At 35.0% G+C, this 27,577-nt stretch overlaps 1 protein-coding gene across 3 annotated transcripts in view; it reads right to left on the bottom strand.

Annotated features, from left to right (window-relative positions):
- The window catches only part of DGKB (diacylglycerol kinase beta), a gene marked incomplete at its 5' end in the record, with an annotated part of 319,453 nt that overhangs the window by 112,940 nt on the left and 178,936 nt on the right, over positions 1-27,577 (bottom strand). For all 3 annotated transcript variants that reach the window (XM_082045820.1, XM_082045821.1, XM_082045822.1), the window contains one exon: positions 23,329-23,393. In XM_082045820.1, coding sequence (XP_081901946.1) covers positions 23,329-23,393 — 65 coding nt within the window. The remainder of the gene's footprint in view (positions 1-23,328; positions 23,394-27,577) is intronic.

Raw genomic sequence — 27,577 nt, 5'->3', positions numbered from 1 at the left:
ACAAATTAAATTATATAAAATACAACTGAAAGAAAACCTTTTGATGATCACTACCATTCTCTACCAGAATTTCCGTGGCTGCAGTGTGTATTTGAATTTTCAAAGTATGGAATAGAATTTTAAGTTTTCCCATTGTACTAGTGCATGCAGTCATACTCTTACATATATCTGTGATTCATACGCATGTCTATATATTTCTATAGATTACAGAAACAGCATTAAATAATACCACTGAAATGGAAATTTTTCAGGGCAGCTACACAATTTATTCAGTTAGGTTTTACTCAACTAGTTGATGATGAGGTCGTAACTCCACAATAACAGATCCAACCAAAGAGAAATGATGATGATACAGTTTACTCAGGTAGCTGCCCACAGAACACCAAGTGTTCAATCATTTGTTGTCTGGAAAGAGTGAATTTACAGGTGCTCCTTCACAGGAACATACTAAAAAAAATGTTGAATCTGAACAAATAGTACAGGGCTCATATTAAATTTAACTTATTAAGTGATTTTATGTTACTGAGTTTTAATTCCTGAATAATGTTTTTCCATAGCAGAATATAAAAAGATCAAAGAATGAGGAAGGCTGTTTCAGTCACATTGAAGGTTCAGTAAAGCTGATTTATGACTGCTCACTTCATATGATCTCTGATACTTGTCCTCACCTTAGTATCTAATACTTCGCAAACAAAACAAACGGAAAATATGGATCTATAAGATATACAGTAGTATCAGAGCCAGCAAAACTGTCACAGAATATTTTCGTAGACAGTTATAGAGAGAAGAGCTGCAATGGTGGCATTAAAAGGACTTAGCAATTAAAACCGGAGTGATGTGAACTGGAGTTCATAACCTAAGTAAACGTAAGGCAGTTTATAGTGCCCTAGAGATTACAAATTACCTTGGCTGCTTTTGTTTTTTACCTTACTTCGTCCAACTAAAGCTGGGGCACCCTCTTTTTATCGCAGGATAAAAGGGTTCAAATTATTTATCATGACAGATGTCAAAGGAAACAAGAAATAACTTAGCAAATCACGGAAATCTTTCAGTTAGGCCATTAAATATACTTAGGAGGAAAAGAGGCATGTCATAAGACAGTGTCTTATAAAACGGTTAGTAAATGAAATTAGGATTAAAAACAATCAAATTGACAGAAATCCTGTTTTATATCATAGGATGTTAAGATTAGTTCTTCCTCCTTTTCCAGGCAATGTTATTTCCTATTTAATGTACCCATGAATGTACTGATTAAGTTTTATAGAAATTATAAGAGCCCCGATGTTCAGGAAAGTACGTAAAGTTAAATGCACACTATAGAGATGTCCTAAGGTGTGCTCACATGCAAGATGCAATGGCTATGTTTGGTACAAGGAAGGTACACATTACAAGGAACACACAGTTCACAAGCAGATGTGCATTGATACAGACACGTAGATCTATAGGTATAGATACAAATCAGGGCTTAACAAGACCATGAATAAAATTTGAAGTAGGAGATGATCCTTGCTCATTTTGTTATTAATCAGTTATGACCCAATTTAGGTGAATAGTTCATTGATGAAGTGTATTCCTTCAAATGATTCATTGAAAAAAACAAATAAATTAATACAGATTCATCAAATGGATTTAAGTTGTATAACACAAATAATTTCATGTAGGGGCTTGGGAAATAACCTGCATTGTGCCCTCTCCATCCTAAGGTTTTCCTGGGGGCTTTTGTAAGTACCAGCTTCCTGGAAGGAACATGAACAGTAAGACATGTCCGGAGTCCTGGGCTGGGCTGAGAGGAAAGGAGAGCAAGCAGAACTTCAGTAGGTGGGATTAGGGGGAGAATGGACAAAAGAATTAAGACTTATTGAAAATGGCACTCCTGTGTGGGTATGCACATAGAACGTAGCTTAGTGAGAGAGATAGTGTCAGGAGTCAGAGATAAGAAAACATTAGGATAGAGATGTCATGCACGTTAAGAGAAAGAGATCTGAAACATTAACATCCTGATTTTTTTTTTCCTATACAATTATCAGTTGCAATTACACATCAAAAGAAACAAATCTACCCCCAGTTGCGATAGATGAACATCTGCACTTTCCAGACGTTGCCTTCCACAGAATTTCTTTGCAATAGCATAGAACAACCAATCAGTCATTTAATGACAGCATTATAACCCATTATCTTCAAGAGTCAATTACTCTAAGGCCTTACGGTTTTATCACATACAATATGTCTAAATTGGATGCCATACTGCGGATCAATCAAATTCCAAATTTTATCTGAATCTGACTGTATAAGGCTATAAATGATTTATATCGGGGAGTGGGGAGGAGGAAGAACTGTCAAAATTACAAAACACCAAATAGTTGATGAGCCCTTAAAGAATTAACTACTTTTTTCATGGATACATGGCCTGTACACAAACAAGATAATTACAGTTTAAATAAAGTGTCTGGCATTTTTTCCATTTGTAGCAAAGCCCAGAAAGCAGCAAATACAGATTGGTTAATCAGAAACACACAGCACAGATCAGCATGTGGAATTAGACCATATGTGAAAACGGGACTGTCACAGCAAGGACACTAAGGGTCACAGGACATACATCTGTAGGAAATCAGTCTTCATTAGTTCGGCTGCTCATGGAACAGTTTGTAAGTATTATGTTCATCCATGGACGTACAAGCTATAAGTTACTTTACAGAAATGGAACACAATCTATATATAGTCTGCCTAAGGAACCGAGGAATCAACTAGAAATGCATATCAGATGTATTATTTACAAATGTTACATTTTGCAGCATCCTGACATTTGCCTGCTTGTAAAGGCTATGGCTGATAAATTTCAGTGGACAATACAGGTATTTATCCCTATACCACTAGAAAAGAAGCTATGTTCCCTCTGATGGTCAAAGTAGTTGTGACTTCATTATTGGAAAATAAGATCTTCACTGGCTGCAAGTGAGCATTACTCCATCAAAATCAATACTGTTGATTGACTGTAACAGTGGAAGTGTCAGAAATATACATCAAAATTTCCATATAACAACTGGAAGGAAAAATCTTTTTGTTTGTTCTGTTTTCTTGGTGGTAGTGTGGTTTTTTGTTTGTTTTTTAACAGCCCACATACACAACCACTCTTCACTAAGAGCTCTGTATGTTTCCAATGAGTAAATCTGGAATTTAATAAACTTACATATAAGTAAGGGTTCATTCAAATATAGCCAAAAGAGGGGCCAAAATACAAGCATTTAGTTCTTCAGTTGTAGTAGGTACATGGCTGTAAGCAGCACCAGAGGATTGGAAAGGCTACTTGGATATTTAAACAGTATGATAGAACCTGACAATGATGGTCAGCTGAGTTTATGAACATGTGGTCAGATGTAAAAGGACATCTGTTTGAGGGAAGTTAATAATATGACTTCAAACACATGGCAGTGTTAGTTAAAGCTGATTTCTACAAATTCAGAAAGCACAGGCAATACACTTGATCTACCATTAGGCTGGTTTGGATTCTAAAATCCTGAAGCTGACAAAATACTTTAAGAAATTAAATGGAATGGAATTCAGTTACAGTTTTGTTTAATATGATTTAATAAGAACATGCTACCTTTCTCTTCTCTTATCAAGAAAGGTTGTCCGTTGCCTTTAGTTTTGAGTGTTAAAAGCTATGTCATTCTGCGGATTGGCAATTCTAAGTCAGAATGGTTTGAACTACTCCCTCAGGTTATTCTTTCTGCCTATTTTATTAAAAATATGTTTTCATTATTATAATAGAAAGAAATTGAAAACTAATAGATTAGACTCTTCTATCCATAATAAACCTTTGGACAGCTACTTAATGAGAATGTGTATACCTGGGATAATCAAACAAAGCTGATCCCCTAATCAGTACAGGTTAGTGAGAGAGGAAATCCTACATTTCTTACTCAGACACAGTTTCCATAAAAACAGAAGTTTTTTGTTGCCCTATAATCTAGTCAACTCACGTTCTCTATCAGATATTACAAGATGTGCATTCCTTCTGACTCAATATGATCAACTCTCTCCCCCTCACTTCCAATATCAAAGCTTGCACTGCAGCTCAGCAGCTTCATTAGGATTCCGGTTCTATGTTTACAAGGAATTAGCTTTCTGTAGCCAAACCAGTAATAAACTGTATTGATAATGCTATTAGGAAAGCAGGGCAACACAGATTACAGATCTGTCTGTGACACCAAAATAGTGCATGTTCTAAATTGCCATTTAAAGTAAATGGGATGAGATGGTCAGGAAGAATATTTTTTTAAAAACTCAAGTCGCAAAGTACCATACTTAGAAAAAGCAGAACAAAACAAAACAACAACAAAAAAGAAAGAGTAAAATACTATCAAAGCATGTCCTGTAACAGAATACTCACTATATTCACACAGCTTTTCTGGTACTTAAAATATTTGCTGGGAAATTCACACCAGCAGCATGAAGGGAGAGACTGGCACCCACACAGAAAGCAGAGAGTCAGGGCATCAGTGCCGCACAGTGTGCAAATCTGTAGGAATGTTCCTCTGCCTGCGGCTGTCTGGGACACACCAGCAAGACTCTTCGACTGCTTTACCTTCATCTGAAGATGAACTGCTGTGGGGTTAATCACAATAATTATGTACTTTCTCCCTCTCTAAGAAGCATTATTTGCTCTGCATCTCAGATCAGGGATTGTGAAGAACGAAGTTGAGCCTGTGCATCTGCTGTTTGCTGAGTGCTGACTTAATCCCCCCCATCCTGCTGTCCCACATAATTATTTTGCAGAGTGTGGGTGAAAAGGAAGACCTGGATATTGTGCTCTGCTGTTTTTCTTCTCCAGACATTTTATTTAAGCCACTTCTGGAACTGCTGTCTTTTTATCCCTACTTTGTCATGCACAGAAGCACCTACTTTTGCAACAGCATGAAACAGCCTGAATTAAAAACTGCACAAAACAAATTGTATCAAGTTTTTCATTAGAAAATATTTTTTATTTACCAAATGTGATTGCACAGTCAAGCTTTATTTAACCAGTTTATTATTTTGATTGCATACCTCCAAAATATGTTTTCAACTAAGGTAATTGTGTTAATTTGCATCTTGAAAGGGCACCTTTGCAAAACTAAGCATTTTATCAAGGTTATTCCTGCTAAATCAAAAGAAATTCACACACAGAGTTGTAATAATTACTTTCAATATTAACACTGACTGGCGGAAAAGAAAAAAAAGCTCAAATCTTCCAACCCTAATACAATTAAAAAATGGAATACAAAATGGATTTTCAGTGGGATAGATATAAAAATGAATGACTCCTTGTTCAGGGAATTCTTAAAAACATGAAAGACCTGAACCAATAACATGTGGTAAGGGTAGAGTCCCTTCCCTCAGTCTAGAGATAAAAACAAATCGACTGTCCTAGTCAACAGCTGATCAAGCGTGGTTGTTCAACAGAATGTTTAACAATAACACACAGATTAAATAATTTGTTATATACGAAACTGGAATTAAAAAAAATCAGATTAGGAACATAAAAAAATCCCTTTTGATATATTCACAGATGTCTAGTTTAATTATGTGAAATCTCATAAATTAATTACATTATTCCAAATCTGATGAGCTGTATCACAGTGATGCTCATATAGTCAAGATTAAAAAAAGGGGGATGTAACAGTCTGCCTTGTTACCAGTGTGTATGTTGTCACAGCTTCTCAGTGAACTGTGACTGAGATGTATTAGCAGGTCAAAAGGTCAAAGCTCTTCAATTTTTTACAGTTCTAGAAAATGGATGACATTCGAAGAAAAGCTTATTCTTAGCAGGGGACCAAACAAAGTGATATTTTTTCTATATATATTCTTAAAGAAGGAGAAAGAAAACAAATATATGCAGGCTCTGTTATTAAAAGGCTCAACTTCATGCTAGGCTTCTTCTGTATGTTTATTGTGTACAATTTACTGCTTAAGCCCCCTATAAAGCCCACACAATGATTTGGATAAAACCAGAAAGAAAAGTGCTATGAATCTTGCTTCCTGGAGTGGCAGAGGTTGGGCCAGAGGTGAGACTTCAATGAATTACACTCATAAGTGCCCATCAATTATAGATAATAGTATAGTTAGATGCATTATTTTATCTCAAATTAGGGCCATGCAATCACGTATTCATGAGAGCTCTCTCCAGCAGCTTTATGCAAGTGTTGGCAGCTGAATGAGGTTGGACCTGACTGTATCTTCTTTAAAAAAACAGATAATTAAGTATCTCCCAATCATATAGCCTCTATCTTTATTCCCCTTTTCAAAAGGTTAACACTTGAACGCTTTAAAATCTGAGTAATAAGAAAAAGATGTGGTGACCTGCTAAACTTTCTAACCTTTATTAGTCTCTAAGACATTTTTAACATTTAGAGTCCCACAATAATTTTCCTAATACTTAATATTCTTCCATTTAGGAAAGAACACTCTGCTTGCTCTCTGTGGCAAGATGAAGACTCAGGACAGTAATGAAATCACTAGAAGAAACACCACAGTAACTAGTAAGTTTGTTGCAAAAGGGAACAAGGGAGAATGATCACTATATATTTCTATTTCATCAACTCTTTTAATAAATTACACCACGTTTTTCACTAGTGCATGTATTTTTAACATATATAAACAGGATTAAATACTCTTTGATAGCCATGCCTTGGGCTGGATTTCAGAAGATATCATTTCAGTCCTAGACTCTCTGGAAAATCATTTACATCTTTATATATCTGGTTCACTATCGTGTAGACATCATCTTAGGTCTTATATATTCATGGGCTGTAAAAAAATACAAATACATATAGAGCTAATGATGCAAATATAATTGAAATTTAAATTCTCTTCCTCAGTATTTTTTTATTTTTTGCATATCTAGGGTATTTAACCACAGATTATTATCTGAAAGACAAAGCCTGGTCTCTAAAGGCAACATGAAAACTAGAGACAGGGCAGGACACCACGGATCCATAAGCATTTTCTCTTTCAATTTCTTACTGCCAAAAAATGCTTTGGAGTTGAAGCTGGGTCTTTATAAAGCATCTACTTGCAACATGACAATGTTTCTAAGCAAGAAGGGCTAGTATAGGCAGTCCTACTCAGAGTTGTGACAGGATTTCTTTACTTACTTGCACCTACAGGTCCTTTTAAACTGAGGAGAGCTTACTATAAATAGAAAGGCTTGTAGCCCACAAGTCAATGGGTGACCATCACACTTCTCCAGTAACATTTCAGTTACGGCATTTTGCAGGTGTCTTGTGTTCAGAATCCTTTAGACAGGATTTGATAGGATACTCCTGCTGTCTCTATGCTGTCTGCATACTTATAAAAGTCAAAAGCTCTAAAAGGAAGGCTTGGCATACACCCTCATCAGGATTTGGATTCCAGACACCAAGGATGAATACTTGCCCCTAGAACACCCTGCCTGTATCACCTTTTCCCTCAACATGAACAAAGAAGGTGTGCTGCTTCTGCTGGGATTGAGCTAATTTTCTTCATAGTAGTTACAATCTTTTCTTTTTAGTATTTATCCAGGTCATTTGTTTTGGATTTAGTATGACAATAATGTGATAACACACTGAATTTCCCATGCTTTGCCTGGACAGAGTTAATGTTTCCTTTCCAGAAGCTAAACTATGTTTTGGAGTTGGTATGAAAAGAATGTGAGAACTCACTATGTTTTGCCTGCTGCCATGGAGACCAAGGACTTTTTCAGCTTTCCAGCTGCAGGTGCACATAGCAGCTGGGAGGGAACACAGAGCGACAGCACCCAGATTGACATCCAGGCTGTTCAATGAGGTATTCCCTACAACTAGCATCATGCTCTATATATAGCTGGTGTTGGCTTTTCTGGCTCTCTAGTTCTAGTTTTGGTTTTGGCCTTTTCCCTTTTTTCTCTCTTTCCAGTATCAGCTGTTCAGGACTGGGGTGCTCTGCTTTCCAGGACTGGCTGTTCAGTGCAGTTGTATTTGAGTGCCATCCGGATTTCCAGTCTTCTGGGACTGGCTGCACAGTGCTGGCGTTTGTGAGCTATTGCCTTGTGTATCACTTATTTTATATATATATATATATATACAGTTGTTATTATTACTACTATTATATTTTTTCCTCATCTTATTAAACTGATCTTACTTCAATCCACTAATTTCTCCCTTCCCTTTCAATTCTCTTCCCTATCCGTTCTGGATGGGGGAAAGGTAAGGGAGGGGTTGCATGGTCCTAGTTGCTGGCTGGGGTTAAACCACAAGAGAAGGACTTTCAGTTAATGACTGCTACCTTGAGGACTTATGTAGTTCAGGTATATCTTTAAAATGCAAATTTTTGGATGCTTATAAACACTTCTTCTCCAACTAAAAATATCTAGAACTAAATGTTACACAAAATGCCATTCAAAGTAGCTATTTACCATGATTGTTGTGAATGGTCTATTTAGAAAGGGAAAAATGTGGTCAATTGTTTCTAAATTGCTGACCTATAGGCTTATAGAGCCATTATTGATCAATTTCTGGGCAAGAACACAAGGTAATTTTTGTCATATGATTTACTTCAAATGATAAGAAAATTTGGTTATTATCCAAGGATGATTAAAAAAAAAAGACTTAACGATATTAAAAATATATTTTATAAATCCCTTCATGACTGAGTATATAATATTAATCTAGTGCTGTTAAATCAGTCAGTATTGCATCCCCTTCTGTAAATGACTGAATAATTGTCCTTTTCAGTATGTATATTTAGCACAGTAGAAAAAATATTCCTCCATTTCTTCTATAATGGTAATAAAAAGAAACTGATTATTTTTCACTTGTCCATAAAAAATGTCCCCGCAGCAACCTGAATTTGATTAAGCTGGTATATCAAATATATATATGGAACCATGCACCCAAAGTAGGGCTTACAAGAACGTATGTACAAATTAGATGATTGCAATATTTAATAACTCTGTGAACCCTTGCTAATGTAACACTCTTTTTTTCTGCATTCAGCTATTTGAAATTGAAATCATTTCTAGCCAGAACATGCCGTTCTTTCAGTGTTTAAATCAGGCCTCCTCTATCAACACACTGATCATAACTGCTGTAATAAAACATCTCAGACCTTGAAAGTTTGCAACACGCTGTGAAATATCAAGATATATTTGAGTTTTTCTTCTTTAGTACAAGACTAATTTCACGTCTGTTGTAAAAAAAAAAAAAAAAACCAACACCCACAACAAAATAACAATCACCTTCCCATCTTCCCCAGAATAAGACTTCATTCAACTATACCAAAAAAAAAAATTCTCAATCTTACTAAAAGTGATGGAATTGGAACACTTAAAGGCACTTCAAATGATCTTAGCCTGCACACTTCCCACCTTGGGCTTAGGCCAGGAAGTTAGTATTAAGAAGCATTTAATACAGCACGAATCCCAAGCAAAGGAAATTGGCTTCAGTGTTTTAAAACCTAAGGTCAATGGATATTGCACTGATCCAATGTGACAGACACAAGACCTGATTGTTTAGATGTGAACCACTCATTTCACATTCATTGTTATTTTTCTATTGCCTTTATTTGAGTCCAGAATAACCAAAAACCCCAGTCTATGTGTGCTCTGCCTCAACAGTAACTGCATTTAGTTTTGCTTAAAATAGAGAATTAATCACTGTCAATATATATTTTTTTCTCTGACAGTGCTTCAAGTTTGCAGTGGAATTAGAAAATGATTGTTAATTCACACATACAAGATAATTTTATGTGACTTAAGAAAGATTAAATGAAACAATCAGGAGTGACAGTGGAAGAAATTAAATCAGGATATGAATGAGCGCTGTTTTATACTGTAGGTGTTCCTGCAAAACCTAATGCTAATACTTAAACTCATCAGTTAATCACTTCCCATATTCTTTTTCAAATATTAACCTTTTAAAAAGTTGAATTAGCTTAAGAATAACTTGATATATTATTAGGATTCATTTAAAAAGTCCATGCCGAAAAAGAATGGTTCTCTTTTAAACAGTTTTTAATTATTATGAGGCTTATATGAAGAGGAAAATATATTTTAACAAGCATCCACACAAGTGGTCTGATTATGTTATTCTAATCTGCAAACCTAATTATCACCTTCTTATGGAGTACAAGGAACAGCTTTAGAAGAAAATTAATGTATCCTATCAGTGGGACAGTTTGTCACTTTATTAAATAATCATCTTCTTTGCAAATAAAATTGTTAGAAGCTTCATTGTATTAAGGAAAAAATAAAACCCCTCACACCATTACATATTAAAATTAACTTCCCACCGTTTCTTTAATGGTCTATTAAGCCTTCACTGTGGTGGATTATGAAGTATAAATGAGGATATCAACTGTTTCTAAAACTGTAAGAAACAAATATGTTCTATGTGCATTTTTTATTACTGTGAGTTATAATTTAGCAAACATTTAAACTATTTTCACTAGTTTCCAATGTTTGTCCTAAATACAAAGTAGATAATGTTTTGGTTTGTTTTTTTGTGATTTAGATCAAAAAGACAAACTGTGGGAACAAAACTGACATCTCTGTCTATCTCTTTTTCTGCAAAATAAAAAATTCACATTCTATATTTCAACCTAGAAGACAAAAAAATCCTAAACAATCTGAAGAACTGCAAAGGATGCCCTGTTGTTGCCGTTCTTCCCCTCTCAGGATACATATTATGACTTCCATGTAGAGCTAACCAGGATTATTTTTAGCTATCTTTGATTAGGCTATATTATTCAGTGAAACCAAAAACTACATAAAATGAAGCCAATTTTAATGGAATTTTCATCTAGAAAGTGTTAGCTAACAGATGGGATATTGGCTTAAAGCTACACGTAAAAACATACTTAGCTACCCCTTATTGACTGTCTCTGGTGAGTCAATGTACATCACCTGGGATTTAGGCAACACAGTTGTGTGTATATTTGCACTAAAGGCTTGAACTTAATCTCCAACATCTCAGGCAAGTGCTTTTATTTTTGCAGTTCTAGCCATGATTTTCAACGTTACCAGCTGGAATTTTCCCCCTGGCAGCAGGACAGCAGAACAAATACGCCCTTGGATGGACCTATACTATATGCACCAGTTCCAAGCTGTCCAGGTGCTCTGCTTTGTACAAATAAATAAACATTCACCACTGCAGATGTAAAACAAACACACAAACAATCAAACCAAACCTCCTCTCATTGGCTAACTTCATATCAAGGCAACTTGTATTTAAGCAGCACAGAGGGAGAAGGTGGGTCTTTGTCTGGATGTGGAAGCTGGGACTCTCTTGTTTCCAAAAAACACCACAGCTCTGAGGATAACAGTAACCGTGGGAGATGCAAAGCTCCCTTTCTGTCCCTGAGGCTTCAGCAGGTTCTGATTTTTTTAAATCTAAATTAGCTTTCTTTTAAATAGGAAAAATATTTTCACATCAGGGAAACTATTTCCTGCCCAGCAATATCTTCTGAAGGAGGCTTACTAGCTACGTATTTTTTCCTCCTTCCAGGATACTTTGCCCTCATAGGTAATCCAGAATTTCACAAGGTAAAGAACCCAGGTCTTTGTTCTTTCCAGGTGTTACATAATTCTTTTCTTTTATCCTATCAGACAGTATAAAAGTCATAAAAATATAAAGCTTTGAGTTGTCATAAAAGTTTGGACAATCTATCCACAGAGAAAATTTAAAAAATCCTACATGTCTATTTGTCTTGTCATCAGAAAGATGGATCAAACTGGTCATGAGAGTCAATAATTATTTCATTCATAAAACTGTCATTCTGGTTATCAGTAACATTTATATTCTTTCTGAAGAAAAGCCTCAGCTATAAAGATACTGATTTTCCTTAAGTATTATCTGATACAGTTAAATGTTCACCTCCTGTGACTTGTGGGTAAGGTAAGGACATCAAAAATATCCAATATTCTGTGATATTATACATGGGATATTACCAGTAGTCTGTAAAATAAGATAATCAGTCTGAAATATTGGAAGGTTACTTAATTTTAATATACAAGACTTGAGTTAATGTAATAAACCATAAACTCTACCTCTGCATTTTTAAACTTACAAATTTGAAGATCAAAAGTATGCTTTGTAATAAAAAGTGAACAGACTTTAGTGAGGAAGGAACACTTCTCTAAACCTTATTCTCACTTTCTCATTCTTCACAGGATGCATTAGGCTTTCATTACTATATGCTTTAAAGAAGACTGCATCTCTAGAAGGGCACAGAAACTGATTGCGTCCTCTTCCAGGCAACAGGTTTTAGAGTGCTACCAGTGCAGGGCACTGAATCGGCACACTTAATGGTATGATTACTTAGCTTTATATTGTCAAACAAAGAGTATTCTAGTAGAAGTGTATCCCACATGCAGCTGTACGCCATCTTATAAGTTCATAGAGAAGAAAAGTGTTAAGAAAAAGACAGACGTTATATACTAAAGACTTCAGGGGAAAAAAAAAAATCAAAACAGAACAAACAAAGCAACACTTAAGACTTGAAGTAAGAGACATGGCTGAAAAGCACATCCCTCTTGCTCTGTCAGCTTCTACATTTCCTTTTTTATTAAAACACTAAACCATGAGCATTAAGCAGCTCTTAATTTAGCTTTATAATAAAAATTGAAATCCTTCTTAACCAGGAGTATAGTTTTGTTGAAATCTATATCCTTGATTATTTTATAAGGTGAAGGAACAAGGTAAAGTCAAGAAAGACAAGGAAAAAAGGACTCAAAAGCAGAAAGAGAAACAACAGAAGTTGTAAGAGGAAGGAAAAGCAGGAAAAAGATTAATGTGTCTTTTAGCAAGAACAGACTTATCCGCTAAAATTTCATCTCCAAGCCTTCCTTCACTTGAGACAGCTCAACATATAGGGTAAGATACAGAAGCTGGTATAACATGGGAGACTAGTGGCTACCAGCTTGTGCTCCAGTGTCCTCAACCACTGCATGTTTCATCCTCCACTTCAGCGGTGTCTCCAGTGTGAGGCAGCATGCTGCCAGGACTGCAGAGCTAGTGCTGAGATGGCTCTGGAAACTCAAACGAGACAGCCACAGGGTATTGCTTTGTGCTTGAGGTAGTCTAAACTTACTCTAAACCACAGAAGAACGCGTGCTGGTGTGCTCCACAAAGGCCCTGGGGTACCATCCACCTTAGAAGCAGACCTGCAGCTTGTTATGCAGGAGGTCAGCTGTGACTGTCCATGCATGATTTTGAGAAACTGGCAGAGTCAGAGAAGGTTCAGAGTAGCCCAGACAGGCATCTTCTTTCTGTAACTCTAGGCAATTCTCTCTTTGACAGTGTTTGCTGTGTCTGACTAACATCTCTCCAACAGGGACTGTTCTCCATCATGCCCATATACCCTTATACCACAATTTTAGTATCTTCAGGCATTGTAGGTGATGTCAAATGAGCTTTAGCAGACAGAAGGAAGACTACTGTGTGCACTTATTGCAAATACTTTAGGTTAATTAGCTTTTTTATCCTCTCTTTAACAAAAACAGTTGAGAGTCTCTCATTCTGGCATGTAGATACTAGCATGCTACACATAAACCATCAACTTTGTAGAAAGTATGTCCAGTTTCCATGCTATTTGTTTATGTGAATACAGCAGTGGATAAATATTGTCAGTAACTTAGTCTTTTACCAGACCTTAAACAACACAAGAATGCCTTTTCACATGGTTAGTGCCCTGGCAACCTGGTGACAGAGTCAAATTCCCACCTGCTAACTTGTTTGCTGTGTTTCTGCCAGAGTTGCGAACTATGGCATTTGTAGCTGCATTATAGTCCAGCTGCTATTTTGTTGTTTAATGATTAAAACACTTTCCAAGCAAGTAAGTAAGCCAGTGCAACTGATTGTTCCTTGTCAGAAGGGGGGAACTGAATCCCAGTCTCCCTCTTCCTGGCTGAGCACCCCCACTATGAAGCCCATATAAAAACAGTCCCCTTGCTGCAGTACCATGGCTGCTGTGCAGCTTTGCTACTGCAATGTTTTTTAAGCACAAGCCTTACTAAGTTAAGTCAATCCACTCAGGTTTAACTTTTAAAAGTCTACAACAATTTCACAATTAAATTTATCTTTCCAGATCACTTTCACAGAACATCTACTCTGCAATTCTCTAGGAGATCCAAGTAGCTAAACATATTGAAATTTGATTCAGAGTGAGCCATCAGCTGCCTCATACCAGCAAGAAGAACATATTTCTTTAACACACTTTTTTCGTTCTTTGAACATCAACAAAATCTTGATAAAGAACTAGATTAATAGCTTAAAACAGCCTTCAAGGTTTTACTATCAAAATCCAAATGACTGAAGAATCTTCTGCTACTTCTGCTGCTATTGTAGTTATTAATATATCACACAAGTAAAAGAAAAAATCCAAGAAGTATTTTAGCTCATAAAAAAATCAATGCTGGCCTTGTTTTTACTATATTGTCAGCACAAATATTCTAACCACAGAGAAAGTTCTTCAGTTAGCCATTATACTCCCAAATCACAAGTTACTGTTCCAAAGAGCATTCGATGCCTTTAGACATCTTCATAATTGGCTCAGAAATAGCACGCTGCAAGAAAGGTTAACAGACCTTGCTGTTCCTCATATGGACAAATCTTTATTAAAAAAGCATAACTGAAAGGTTCTTGAGAACCAGGAAACCATATTACCTGTAGCTGTTCCCTAAGTTTAAATTGAACCAAAAAAAAAAAAAGCAAATCTAACAGACGGCCTCTTCCTCTGACTACTAAATCAAAATCCTAGGCAGCTTTTACCGTATCTACCTATATCATGTGGATTCAAATGATACTCTTGTCCTGAATTTTAGGTACATCAGGAAAACAATTTAATGTAAATTCAATATGATGTTAAAATTCCGTATTAATTTCTTAACTGAAGGAACAATATTAATTGTTGGCATATCTAAGCACACTTTCAGGGATTGAAACTGGATATAATTTGAAAACTTTCCAAGCCTAATAAATTCCAAGTAATTACTTGGTAACAGTTGTTACATCCAATGATTTTCTGCTTTTATATTGTGAACTATTTTATGCTATGACATATCAACATACTACAAGCATACGACTCATCCTCACAACCACTAATCGGTAAATGAATTCAGATTTTTGTAATTACTGTTCATTAAAACTCTGAGAAACAATACCAAATTTATATTGTTCCCCATGTTTCTTTGCCTTGTATCCTGTCTTTACAGTTTATCCAGAGAGTCTTCCTGAGCCTTTTGAGCTGGAAGAGGGGGGTGTTCTGATTCTTCAGCCAACAATCTGTCACATTCCTTGTTGATCTGAACCCTTTTACCCAAACCAGAGCTGAAAATTACAGATTACTCAACAGAGACAGGTAACATACGTACAATGTGTATTTCCTAAAGTGCAGAGTCAAGTCCTAAATAAGCATGAACAATTTTGTTGAACCAGGTTAGCAAAATTTCTTAAATTTCCACAATTTCTCTGTCTGACAAAGGAAAAAGTTGAAAGGGGGATACAAGTGCCCTGAGCACTGGTGAGACAGCAAATGAATGTCCATTAATCTCCTGCTTCAGAAATGGATGCAGATCAATAGTGACCAATCATTCAGCAGTACAGTTACAAGAGAATGCAGAGATGTACACTTGGAGTGCTATGGTAGTACATGCAAATATCCAAATATGAGTAGGCCTGTCTTGGGCAAGAACATAAGAACTGTATGATTTAGTCTCAAAAATGTAAATCACCAAAGAAGTATTCCCAAAACACATCAGATCTCCAGTTAGGCAAAGTATGAAGTGCAATGAGGGAAAGACAGGCAATATAATTTTAAACTACTGTTATCTTTTAGCTAAACTTGGTTTCAATAGTAGTAGTAGTGTCACATATCAGAGTAAGGAACAGCCATTCCCTTTAAATCACCAAGTCGGTCAATATATTTCCCTTGTGGTGTTTTTTGTTTTGTACTTTTTTTGCAATAATGTATTTAAAAGTGCGTAGCCATTTCACACACATACAAGATATTGAGAAAAGAATCCATATTTTGAGCTAAGGTATATAATATAAAATTATAAAGAAAATATAATTAAAAATAAAAATAGAAATAGAAAATATAATTTGTGTATATCAATACTAAAGAGATTCAACACTTTACTTGAGGAATATCCACAAGCTTGATCTTATTTTCTAAGATACACAAATTTACTATAAACTATAAGCTTGGAAATGCTTCTAGCTTTGCACATTTCTTAGAAAGGGCTACGTAAAATGTTGCAATAAAAATAAGAGACTTGAAATCAGATCAGAAAGCAGTATGATTATTTACATGAAAATACATAGACATAAGTCAGGCAAACAACATTCAAAAAATAATAAAGAGAAAAATGGAAAATGTTTTCTGAAGTGATGGAGATGGTGACACAGGCTCTTTATTAGATATTTTGAGTACTTAAAATCACTTCAGTTATATAATTAGCAAAGGTAAGAACTACAGGTTATTTAATCAGGGGCTGGCATATTGGTCGAAAGGATTACTTTTCAGGTAATCTATTAAAAAATGAATTTTGAACAGTAGTACTAAAATAGGGTTAGGAGGATTGGCTATTTTTTCTTTTCCAATTACCTAAGTCTCTGTAATATGACACAAACTAATTTGTAATTTCAGAGTGTAGAGTTGGAAGCCTGGGGTATATTAGTTGTAAGACTCTTGATCTGAAGCAAATCCAGGACCCAATTTCTCATGACTCAAGGTCCAAGACAAGTAAAAGCAGATGCTGTATATCATGTAATTCTGTGCTATACTAAAGGAGTATCTGGGCTCTCCTCATTATCTATGGGTACTGTAGTACACATCTGGATAACAACATCCTCTAAAAATAGGGGCTTAATTACAGGAATTAAAGGATTAAAAAAAAGTCCCATAAAGCACCCACAGTTCAGAGTAAAGGTTTTCATGTTGTGATTAAATTTTAATTTCTTTGTACTAAAGAATAATGTGTTTATGTTTATTAAATAGGAAGTGTAAAATTTATTCCTTAACAATTCATTTCATTGCTTTTAATGGCTTGGATATTGTCAATAATATTATACACAAGTGCGCTGTGGCCACTTAGCAACCTTGACTGGATTTTGAAAGAAGGTTTTGTTGGTTTTGCGATATATATTAGAAATGGCTGCTGCTTAACTGTTTATTAAGCCAAGCATCTGTTGTAAACATGAAGTATATCCACATCAAACTTATGTAAAGACTTGCCATTTACTTCAGAGATTTAAAGATTAATTAATCCAAAATGAAGTTTCAAAATCAGCTGCAAATTTACATTGTTAGTGTTCACTAATTCTAACTACAAAAAAAAAAGCTGTCGTAACTTGCAAAAGCAAGCAATATTTCATTAAGAAATGGTATCACAATGCATTCTATTTAATGTGCGCACATGAAAATCAGAGATAATAATCTTATTCATTTGTATATAAGTACCTGCCCATACTTCATCAACAAGCAATAAATATCAAGCTGCAGTTTACTAGTTTTGTTACAGTGTTTCTCATATGTGAATTTACTACAAATGAAAGTAGTCAGAAACCCTTTTCTATCATTGTGTTACTAAGTGGTTTTTTTTTTCAAATGGTTTGACTAAACAATGGAAGAGACCAAGATTTAACTCGTACATAGTTAAGTTTGCCCTCAAAGTATTGCAAAAAAAAGGCAGTAGTTTTAATTAACTAAAGAATGTGTAGAACATCCAATGAGCACTTAAATCCTTACAAAAGGTTCAATGACCTAGTCAGAGTAACAAAACATCACCATCTATAAATTCCTTTACCAGTCTGTCATCAGTTGAAGAAAATTTGGCCTATAGCATATGGATAGACCTGCTGTGAATCAACAGTTTGTTACTTGTAGAAAGCACACTGGGCCAATCGTCTATATGATTGTGCACCGTGTTAAACAATCCTTTCTCCTAGACAATGCAATGATTTTCACCCTTTAACATGGCTATATATTTTACTTGACAATTTCTTAAGCAACTCTTTCTTTAACAACTGGCTATCATTACATTTCTTTAAAACACTTAACTTTCCTTAAAGAAAATAATATTCACATATCTTGTCAATATTAATAGTACATATTTCAGTTATTTGTTTGTTTTCAAAAGTGCAGAAGGGCAGATGTTTAACAAAACCACCTTCCAATGGAAGCGCCAAATAAACAGACAGTCCTTACTATTACAACACTACAAAAACTGACCCTATTTCAGCTCTGCGGTAGTGAATTTGATAGCTGAGGACCCTGAAAATATAAACATATATTCAGTGCTCTGCTGAGAGTTTGATACAGTGTAAAGCTTTCAGAGATGTATTTTGAAATCACAGGGGATGTGATTTCAGGACTTAGTGACATCTACTGTCACAGGACTTAGTGACATCTACTTAAAATGTAATTTATACAGCACACTGCCTCTGGTCCTCATGAGTCTGAACATAAGGTTCCCCAAGCACAGCAGCCTCCCATATTGCCACTGCAGAGTAATGTTTAAGAGAGTAAGAAGTCTCTCAAACAGAGAGCCTTAGCCCATTAACACTTTCTAGAGAAATGACAAAAATATAAAATCTCAAATCAGACAGAGGTGCAGATATTGCAGACAGAGACTGCTGTCAGTTTGCTCTGCAACAGACATAAATAGGCTGATTCAGCATTATATACTCCAACTATCTTACTTTGTCCTGGCTAAGTAAACTCTCGTACACATTATACTTCAGGCATTTTTTCTAAAGATGAGCTATTATATGTTTCAAGTCTGACAAAAGCACATGCTGATTTTTTTTTCTTTCTGTCTATACCCATTATAACCAAGAGTTGGGCAGAGAAGGTTGTCTACCTACAAGCCATCTCTTGCTCATGTGGAAATACTGCATGCTCTATCATAAAAATTTTCACCTTGCATTAGTTCTTCTGATGACTACAGTTGCAGGAATACTGCCTGAGTTCTGAGGTATCATGCCCTGGAGTCTTATCCTTTCATGAAAAGAAACCTGTGGGTTCAATGGGACAGGTAACAGATCTCTGCAATCTGGTCTCTCTTTTTTAATTGTTTTCAGCTCAGTCACAACCAGGAAGAAAGAAGAGGTTGAAGAAAAGAGACCGAAAATTCTGCAATTCAAGTTTGGAATTTTGTGCTGATGTTTATTACGTTCCCTGCAAATACGCTGTTGTGATTCAACCCAAGAGACTCCATTACTTAAACTGAACTTTATAAAGATTCATTAGTCTGTCATTTCTCCCACCTTTTCTTTCTGAGGCCTTTCCAGATTAAACAAGTGTCACATAGCATGGAGATCAAAATGAAAGCGTAACCTCCTTCCCTCATATTTATTAAAAGAATACTTATTCTCCTGGAGACTACTTGCATGAAGTATATCAGTACTTTCTGTTACTTACATATTTCCTTGGAGATTAAGTGCAAGTTGAGAGGGAATCTCAAAAGTACTTGGTTAAGAACATGATACAAATAGAGGTATTATGAATAGGAACTTTTTCTGCTTTAAAATAGATAGATAGATGATTGAAAAACTCAAAGATGCTGTACTAAGAGTGTGAATGCAATCCATAAGTCCTACTTTAATTTATTCAGACTAAGATACGTATTTTATACTACAGGGTGTCAGAGAGTCAAATTAGCACGCCTAATTTAACTGTATATTATTTTAGAATAGTTAATATCAACTTGAATTTTTTTTTTGTTGAATGTAGTCTTAATTTCACTGTGTATATTCCAGTCACATAACTCTACATCTGTTATTCCCAGCATCAAGTCTATGATGTTTACACAGATCTCCCTGCAGGCCATTTTGGCCTAACGGAATTGTTATTTCAACAGTATGCCCTAGTTTAATGATACTGTTACTTGAAATTCTGTCTTTTGCAAGTTTTCTCCCCTCTGGGGTTAACGAGCCCTTCCACACTGAAATCAGAAAATCTGATCCTACTCTTAAGCTGGAGATGCTAAGAAGTGAACTCTGCATTCTCAACACAGGGTTCTCAGCATGTCAGATCTGTAGAGTGGGTAATGTGACAGCTGAAATTCTGGGTTTTATGAACACATTTAGATCTTAATGCAAAGTAAGTACTGTTTTCTGATAATGTGTGCTAGTGATCATAAGATATGATTACTTAAAATGGTATATCAGGATTCATTCTTTTTACAGAGGTGGGGATGCTACTGTCTTCTCACTTCCATTCTTTTCTATTTGACCGTCATCAGAAGAAATATTCTTCTCCTGCAGATCCGTTTTTAGGAACAAGTAATGAATATCTTTTCAAACACTGTTAGACATTTATGCTGAGTCTTATTTGGAAAACAATATGGGGTCATTTCATATTGCAGCTTGCAAGTAGAACATTTTCAAGTGATTAAGGCAAGTACTAAGCATTTTTCAGTGAAGTTTAAGCTTCTGTCCACAAAAGACCCTTTTAACAAAGGGACTTGATTTCAGTTTCACGAGAAATTAAAACAAACAGGTGCTTCACTGAAAAGAAATGTCACAAGGTAGCTCCTAAGTCATGTGGTGATTTAAGAAAGAACAGATAATGTGGATTTTAATTCACGAGTATTTACACATACTTAATCTTAGATTTTCCAAAGACCTAAATGTCGAAGTATCTCTAGGCAGTTTAGAAATGCACACCTTAATGTATTTCCTTCTATTTGTAATAAGTCAGTAATACTAAGTCTTTGTCTCCAAAGTATATGAAGACCGCACAGTTTCAAAACGTGCCAGAGTTTCCAAAAATTAAGTCACCGGCTTCCAGAGGATTCTACAATATTGGGCAGTAGTCATTAAGAAGTCCTTCTAAGCCTTGTAGTATGTTCTCATCTTCATTTTGAGAAGGTAAACAAGTACAGCAAGATCCTGCTTCCACAGATAAGTATGTGTCAGGAATTCCCCTGTTGGTATGCTCTATTTACAAAAAAACCCTGGGATCAGCACGTCAAGGAATGTCCTTAGGAATCTGAGGATCATTACCAAGATTTAAAGCAAAAGATTCTCCAGCCCCAAACTTAACCTAACTTAGTTCACTGAAACAAATACAACACCCTTGGGTTTCAGAACATCTCTGCATACAGTATAAACTCAAAAGTCTCCTTGCTGAAGAGAAATTTTTACATGTTTGTTTTCAGGGTAGAGCCTCAGTGCAAGGATCTGCTTTACAAAACTGAATGATAGCTGTGGGAGCTCAAAACCTTGGAAAATCAGGTAAGAGAAAACTAACATAAACTCACAAAATAATTAACTTTTTTAAATCACTAGAGATATTCACATGACAATTTAGGATTTTCAAACGAGTAATGTCAGGTTTTCAAATGTGTAAGTACTACTAACTATGGAGCCCACTATGCATCTGACTTAAGTTGGACTTGCTGATCCTAAATCATTTAGATATTGCACAGAAAATTCCCATTCTGGTGAATTAAGTCTTGTGGTTTAGCAGACATCTGAAAAAGGGTTTTATTTTCACACACTGAAGGAAAATGCTGCTGAAACATATTATGGAGTAGTGCCACATGCAAATAATTGTTAATGGAATAAACTATTTGTGAACTAACATAATTTGGAAAATTCTATTCAACAGAAATAGAAATCCACATTTTTTTTTCTCACTACACCTGAAGAAACATTTTAAAACATCAGTCTCTATTGTAATACTCTGCTTAAGTCTTTACATTCTTTTTTACAAATGCATAGTCTTTCAATACCCAGAGACTCAAGTTCTTTCAATATCAGAGCACCAAAGCACGTAGGGACTGGAACTATATATTTTTGTAATTAATTTCCTTAAGATAATGTTAGAAACATCAGGTTCCTTAAAATATAGATGACTTTCAAGGTGAGTCTGCTATCAGATGTTATTAATGGCATATGATTTATTGTGACATGAAATCTGATCTGAAACTCAAGTTATTAGCTGAGCTTTTTATAAATTATAATTGCCAACTGCTGAAAATATGCAAAAAGACCACTGATACACTAGCTTCATCTTCAGGGCCTAGAATATCTGCATTTGCTAAATGTCCAATATCTCTAGTCCTGCTGAATGAGTATAATACATTAGGATGAGCAAATCAGGCTTGAGTTCAAATCTTTTCATAGTATAATTCTTTCAAAATGAGAAGCACTGGAGGTAGGAACAGGAGGTCAGACAAAATAAATGTTTACTGTGGAACTTAAAAAGAAATACAATTGGGTTCATAATATGTCATTGCACAGATGCTAAACAGATTGAGTATTGAAGAAAAAAGCACCCATCTCTGACTGTTAAATGTAAAATTCATACTTTCAACATGAAAACAGTAATAAGTTAGGTAACATTCAAACATATTCAAACATCATTCTGTACAGCTCTAAGATGACAGCACAAACAGCATATTTTATCATCCTAAGGTGTATGAAGGTTTACATCTACACAAGACTTTACAGGTTGCTCCCATGGAAAACTCAAGAAAGTGTATGATGGGCTCACTATGACAAAACATTTGTGTTAACAATTATTTCTAGATATTCCTTGTTTATTCTCAGTAACTTCGTATCTTACTTTCCTCTCCCCATGTGCCTTTAAATGTTCATTAAAGTTTCTGAAATGTCGCCTTTCCCCATCACAACTTATAATGCTAAATTACCAAAATAAGAAGAGACAAACATAAGCATTGCATTATGAATATTATCTACTCAACAAACCAGATATTGAAAGAAAGTGAATTTACAGTGCATCTTGTAATACATTTTTAATCTCCAGAAAAGCTCCAAGATAACACTGCAAATTCAAAAAGCAACACAAGGAACGGATGCAAAGTCTCATTCCTGAATTTTTTACATGTTCAAAGTTGTTTAATGATAAAAGCATTTATGTGTAAAATGGCATTCACTTGCCCTTACTAAGAGTATATATGGAAGAGCCCCTGTCAATGTACCAGTGTGCGTGTGGGAATGAAACATAAGGATCACCATCTGCAGCTGTCTAATAAGTGTTCTTCAGTGCCTAATGGCAAAGTGTCAATTCAGGGATCCTCACATACCACAATGCATCATCTTGTCCATGCTAGTCTTACAAGTCAAACATTTCGCATGTGAGAACAGTTTATTTATAATGCTATTCATTTTAGCTGAAATACCAGATATAAAACAGTTACACTACAAGGAGTCTGGGAGCATATACTTAATATAAAATGCAACAATTTCCTCTCTTTTATAAGAATCAATATTTTAAAGCATATGTAAAATTTAACCCCTCACAGAACATACCTTAATTACATTGAAAGAATCCTTTCATATGCAAATATTTTTAGATTCTTACCTACTGTTGAACTTCTCTGGATGTTTTTCTCTCATGATATGGAATCTGTGGGCAATGGAAGCATCCTAACAGGAAAAAGAAAACCACAAATCTATCATGACAAGAAAATTGCAAAACAGAAGACCAAAATTGTAAACAAGGCATATCATTTATAAGGTGCTTTGTGAACTGTCATTTTCAACAAGAACAACAGTCATCACTTAGAAAGCTTACAGGTACACTGTTCCAAGCATGGGATATATCTGAACTTAATAATTTATTACACTTGTTACAGTCTCCATTATTCTTTTTTACAAATCAGACATGATAGTTATGTTTACTCAAAGTGTCTTCAATTTCTGTTCAGCAAATATCCAGATACAGTGAAGGTTTACAATAAGACCATCCATATGGTTCTTTTTTGTTGGAATATGAAATAAAGCGAAATCTCTTCCTTTAGTAAAGCTGAGTAACAGAGTCAGTTGTGTTATATACCTTGATACTTGCATATCGCCATTCAATAGCTTTCTCTAAAATCTGGTAGAAAATGGAAATCAATGCCAGGAGATGCCCCATTTGCATTTGTCAGGGTGTGAAAACATGTGGAGGAAAAAATGGATTTTTAACACAAAAAGATACTTATTAATTAAATGAAATATATTTTACCAAAATATTTTAAAATGTAGCAAACTATGCTAATACCACATTTAAATAATGCGTATGTGAAAGGAAATAGTTGTATGAAACACTTATATGTGTATAACATTTCAAAAATAATGAAACCATTGTGATGGTGGGAGTTGCTGAAAATAGAATATTTGGAACTGAGCTGCTAGAATCAGTTTTTACAGCACTTTTGTATCTCCTTTGCAGGTATGAAAACAATGTTTTCCTCATTCCAAACCACGTAATATTTATTTCACACACTAATCATTAAAAATTTACAAACTGGGAATTAGGAAAGTAATTTTTTTTTAATCTTTTAATGTATGTATTAAATGAGATGTGAAAGTATGAAATCTACCAGCTCTTCAGTCTTGCAGAAGATAGTAAAGACAAAGAAATCCATTTGGATCATATTTTATAGTTATGTCTTAAAATGCTGCATATATAAAAAGATACATATAAGAATATTAGTTCAGTTAGCTGGAAATTGAAATGAATTCCAGTTTCCATTTAAATAGAGATTGACAAAACTTAAAAAAACCCAAAAGAACTATCACTGTGATCAACTATCATGTATAAGAAAAAAACCATTATTTACCAACCTAAAAGATTATGGAAATATAAAAAGTAAGAATTTTCAGAAGTATCACATTCAGTATAAAGTCTGTATCTAGCAACGTTTTAACTTATTTTCAAAAAATGAGATTAGCATTTGGGGAAAAACCTAGGGAAAATACTTAAATTTTACCTTCTTGCTGATTCCAAACATTAAAATACTTTGTTTAAAATCGTTTTTATTTAAACCAATCGGTGTTAATATAAATCTCAAATAAGCTAGTGAGTATTCACTGCAGATGTATAGGTACCAAATAAAATCACACATGGCTCCAACTCTTTGTGACTAAAAGAGGTTTTTATCTACTAGTTTCTTAAACAGGGCATGCTCTAGAGAACAGGCTGGTCCAACCTTCAGGTTTGCTTTACAAACTCAAGGGTACTTCGAAAAAAAAAATATATCAACTTCAAATGTCAAAGTTTAAATTGTTCAGATAGATTGATAACATTTAAATAAACTTTTAAGATAACAAATAAAAAAGTAATAAATAAGTCACTAGATTTTACACACACTGTACCTACACAATGATGTAGCAGAGTATAGAATTTTTAGGGAAAACTTGTGAGCACTGATCAAATAAAATATTAATGGTATTGCTAAATGTACTGACTCAATTGAAATACTCACTTCATTCATGATCTCATTATGCAGGTTCTAAAGAAGTATATAGCTTGTTGCTTTACACACATCAAAACATTATTTCTTTATTTTCCTACTACATTCAAGAATGGAATTGTCATTAACATTTGACTGTTCTACAAGGAAATGACAGCAAAACTCCTTACTGAGTGAACTGGTGTTAGTCATAAAATACCCTGTTCTTCTGTCCTGTCATCCAAACTGTCACCTGAAAATATCAGTGCTATATTCTCCAACTGCACTCATAATTACTTTAAATCTATTTTTATATGCAATGCAATTTTATAAGGCAAATACCCACAAGTATCCAGGTGATCCCACAGTTCTTGGAGAGGGATGAAATAAAGCTGACAGTAAACCCCGAGACATCACACTTCTAAACAAAGCCCACCAGCTGAACTAAAATAATAACTCTGTTAACTTTAGAAAGATGCATCATTCATACTTTATCCCAACATTAGATGTGCCAACATTAGAAAAGTATATTTGTTAGCCATTTCTGTATGAAAAAGAAATAAAAGGGCTACTGTTGTGGATAACTTTTTTTTTTTTCTACACACTGAAGCAAAAGAAAAAGAGAGACCTAAGAAAATGAATAAAGAAGTAGTAGGGTATTTGACAGAAACTAGGAAACACTAATCAAGGACTAACTGTCTAATGAATGAAATGAAAAGGCTAATGTGCTTACACATGCATAACAAATGCAAGGCACAAACAAGCTAAGGATCAATGCCTGCTGCAGATGGCAAACAGGCAGTTGTTTTCATGCAAGGTTGATTTGATCAAAATTCTCCCCTGCTTGAACATTTTCTGACTCCAAACCAGATCAACTAACTTAATGAGCTGAGAGGTAAAAAAAAAAAAAGTAATATACAGAGCTAATTTTGACAGCCACAACACAAGACAAGCACATGTCAGACCATTTCATACAAAAATTGTTGAAAGGTTATTTTTATTAATGGAAACTGTAAACAGAGTAGAAACTACACACAGATAAACTAGAAAGTAGGGGAGCTGCAAAGGTTGTCTTCAGTTTATAATGCCCAGCTGCTCTTTTGAACCTTTAATTGAATTCAATGCACAGAGTCCTTAGATCCTCTAGCACAGGGACCTCTTTGCAACCATAACTCCACACTACAGGAAAATCTGAAATCACCCCACAACCAGCCCATACAAGTTGCATGTTAGCAAAATAATCTTTTGCTTTAGGGGAAAAAAAGAAAGACTACACTGAGTTCTGTCTCCTAAGAGCTACAGGAATTACCAGATGCCAACCTTGAATCCTGAGGAACAACCACGAAAAGTTTTGGATTGCTGGAGGAGGAGAAGAAAGGGTCGTTCATTGTGAGCTGCTTCGGCTATGTTTGAAATAGGATTCATTTTAGCAGACTTCATTCAGATATTTCAAAAAGAGGCATTTAGCCTGACCTATTTAGAGCATACAACTGTTGTTGGACCAATGGAGAATGAATTTCTGTGTCACAAACTATGTTAAAATCACCTAATCAACTAGACTGAGAAACAGAGCAATAACCACATGCACGGTAAGTTGAATATTGTTTGCATATTGTTGCTTTAATATGCCGACCTTTCCTGGTACCTGATATTGTGGATGGCCAGTAAAATATGAGAAATTATTTTTGTAATTGATAATAAAACTGATGTAAAACAGAAAACCCAGGAGTCAGTAAAGCAAGCTCACATGCTTCATGGTATTACCTAGCAAGGTAAGAAGTGAGCAGGCTTTTTTTAGAAAGGTCATTTGAAAGTCAGATACTGGTCTATAATTAGTATCACCTGTGGGCATTATTTATTCATTTTTATTAATAAATTGATAGGTAGGCTAGTCTGAAATACAATTTTCCAGCAGTACTATACCTGAAACTAAATATTTTCTATTTTTAAAAGTCACAGCATAAATTCACACAAACATGCCTAAAAATCACAGGAGCTTTATTATTAATAATAATCTGAGGAAACACAATGCTGTCAGGCTTGTTGCAAGGTGAAAGGAGGAGGAAGGTCTTACAGGATCACTGTAATATGAAAGTAGCACATTTCACTACAGCTGTGCTTCAGTCACAAAGCCCATTTTATACCTAAAGCACTGTAATATTTTTCACCAAATAATCCAAGAATGGAGATTTTTTTCAGGAACACTTTTGCATCAGAATCAATACTAGTGCATGAAGTAATGCTGAATACAGAGCATTTAAGAACAGAAGTAAGTAACTATTATAATTAGACAATTTAGTGTTCAGTATATGACTACTTGAGTTCTGTGCTACTGTTCTAAAAGACTTCATTTCTTGTTTTAAGATATACAGATTTTACAGTCATGTACATGTC

The sequence above is a fragment of the Streptopelia decaocto genome, assembly GCF_964273445.1.
Source record: "Streptopelia decaocto genome assembly, chromosome: 2".
Taxonomy (NCBI): domain Eukaryota; kingdom Metazoa; phylum Chordata; class Aves; order Columbiformes; family Columbidae; genus Streptopelia; species Streptopelia decaocto.
The sequence above is the reverse complement of the archived record's forward strand: the minus strand, read 5'-3'. Positions and strand labels throughout refer to the sequence as shown.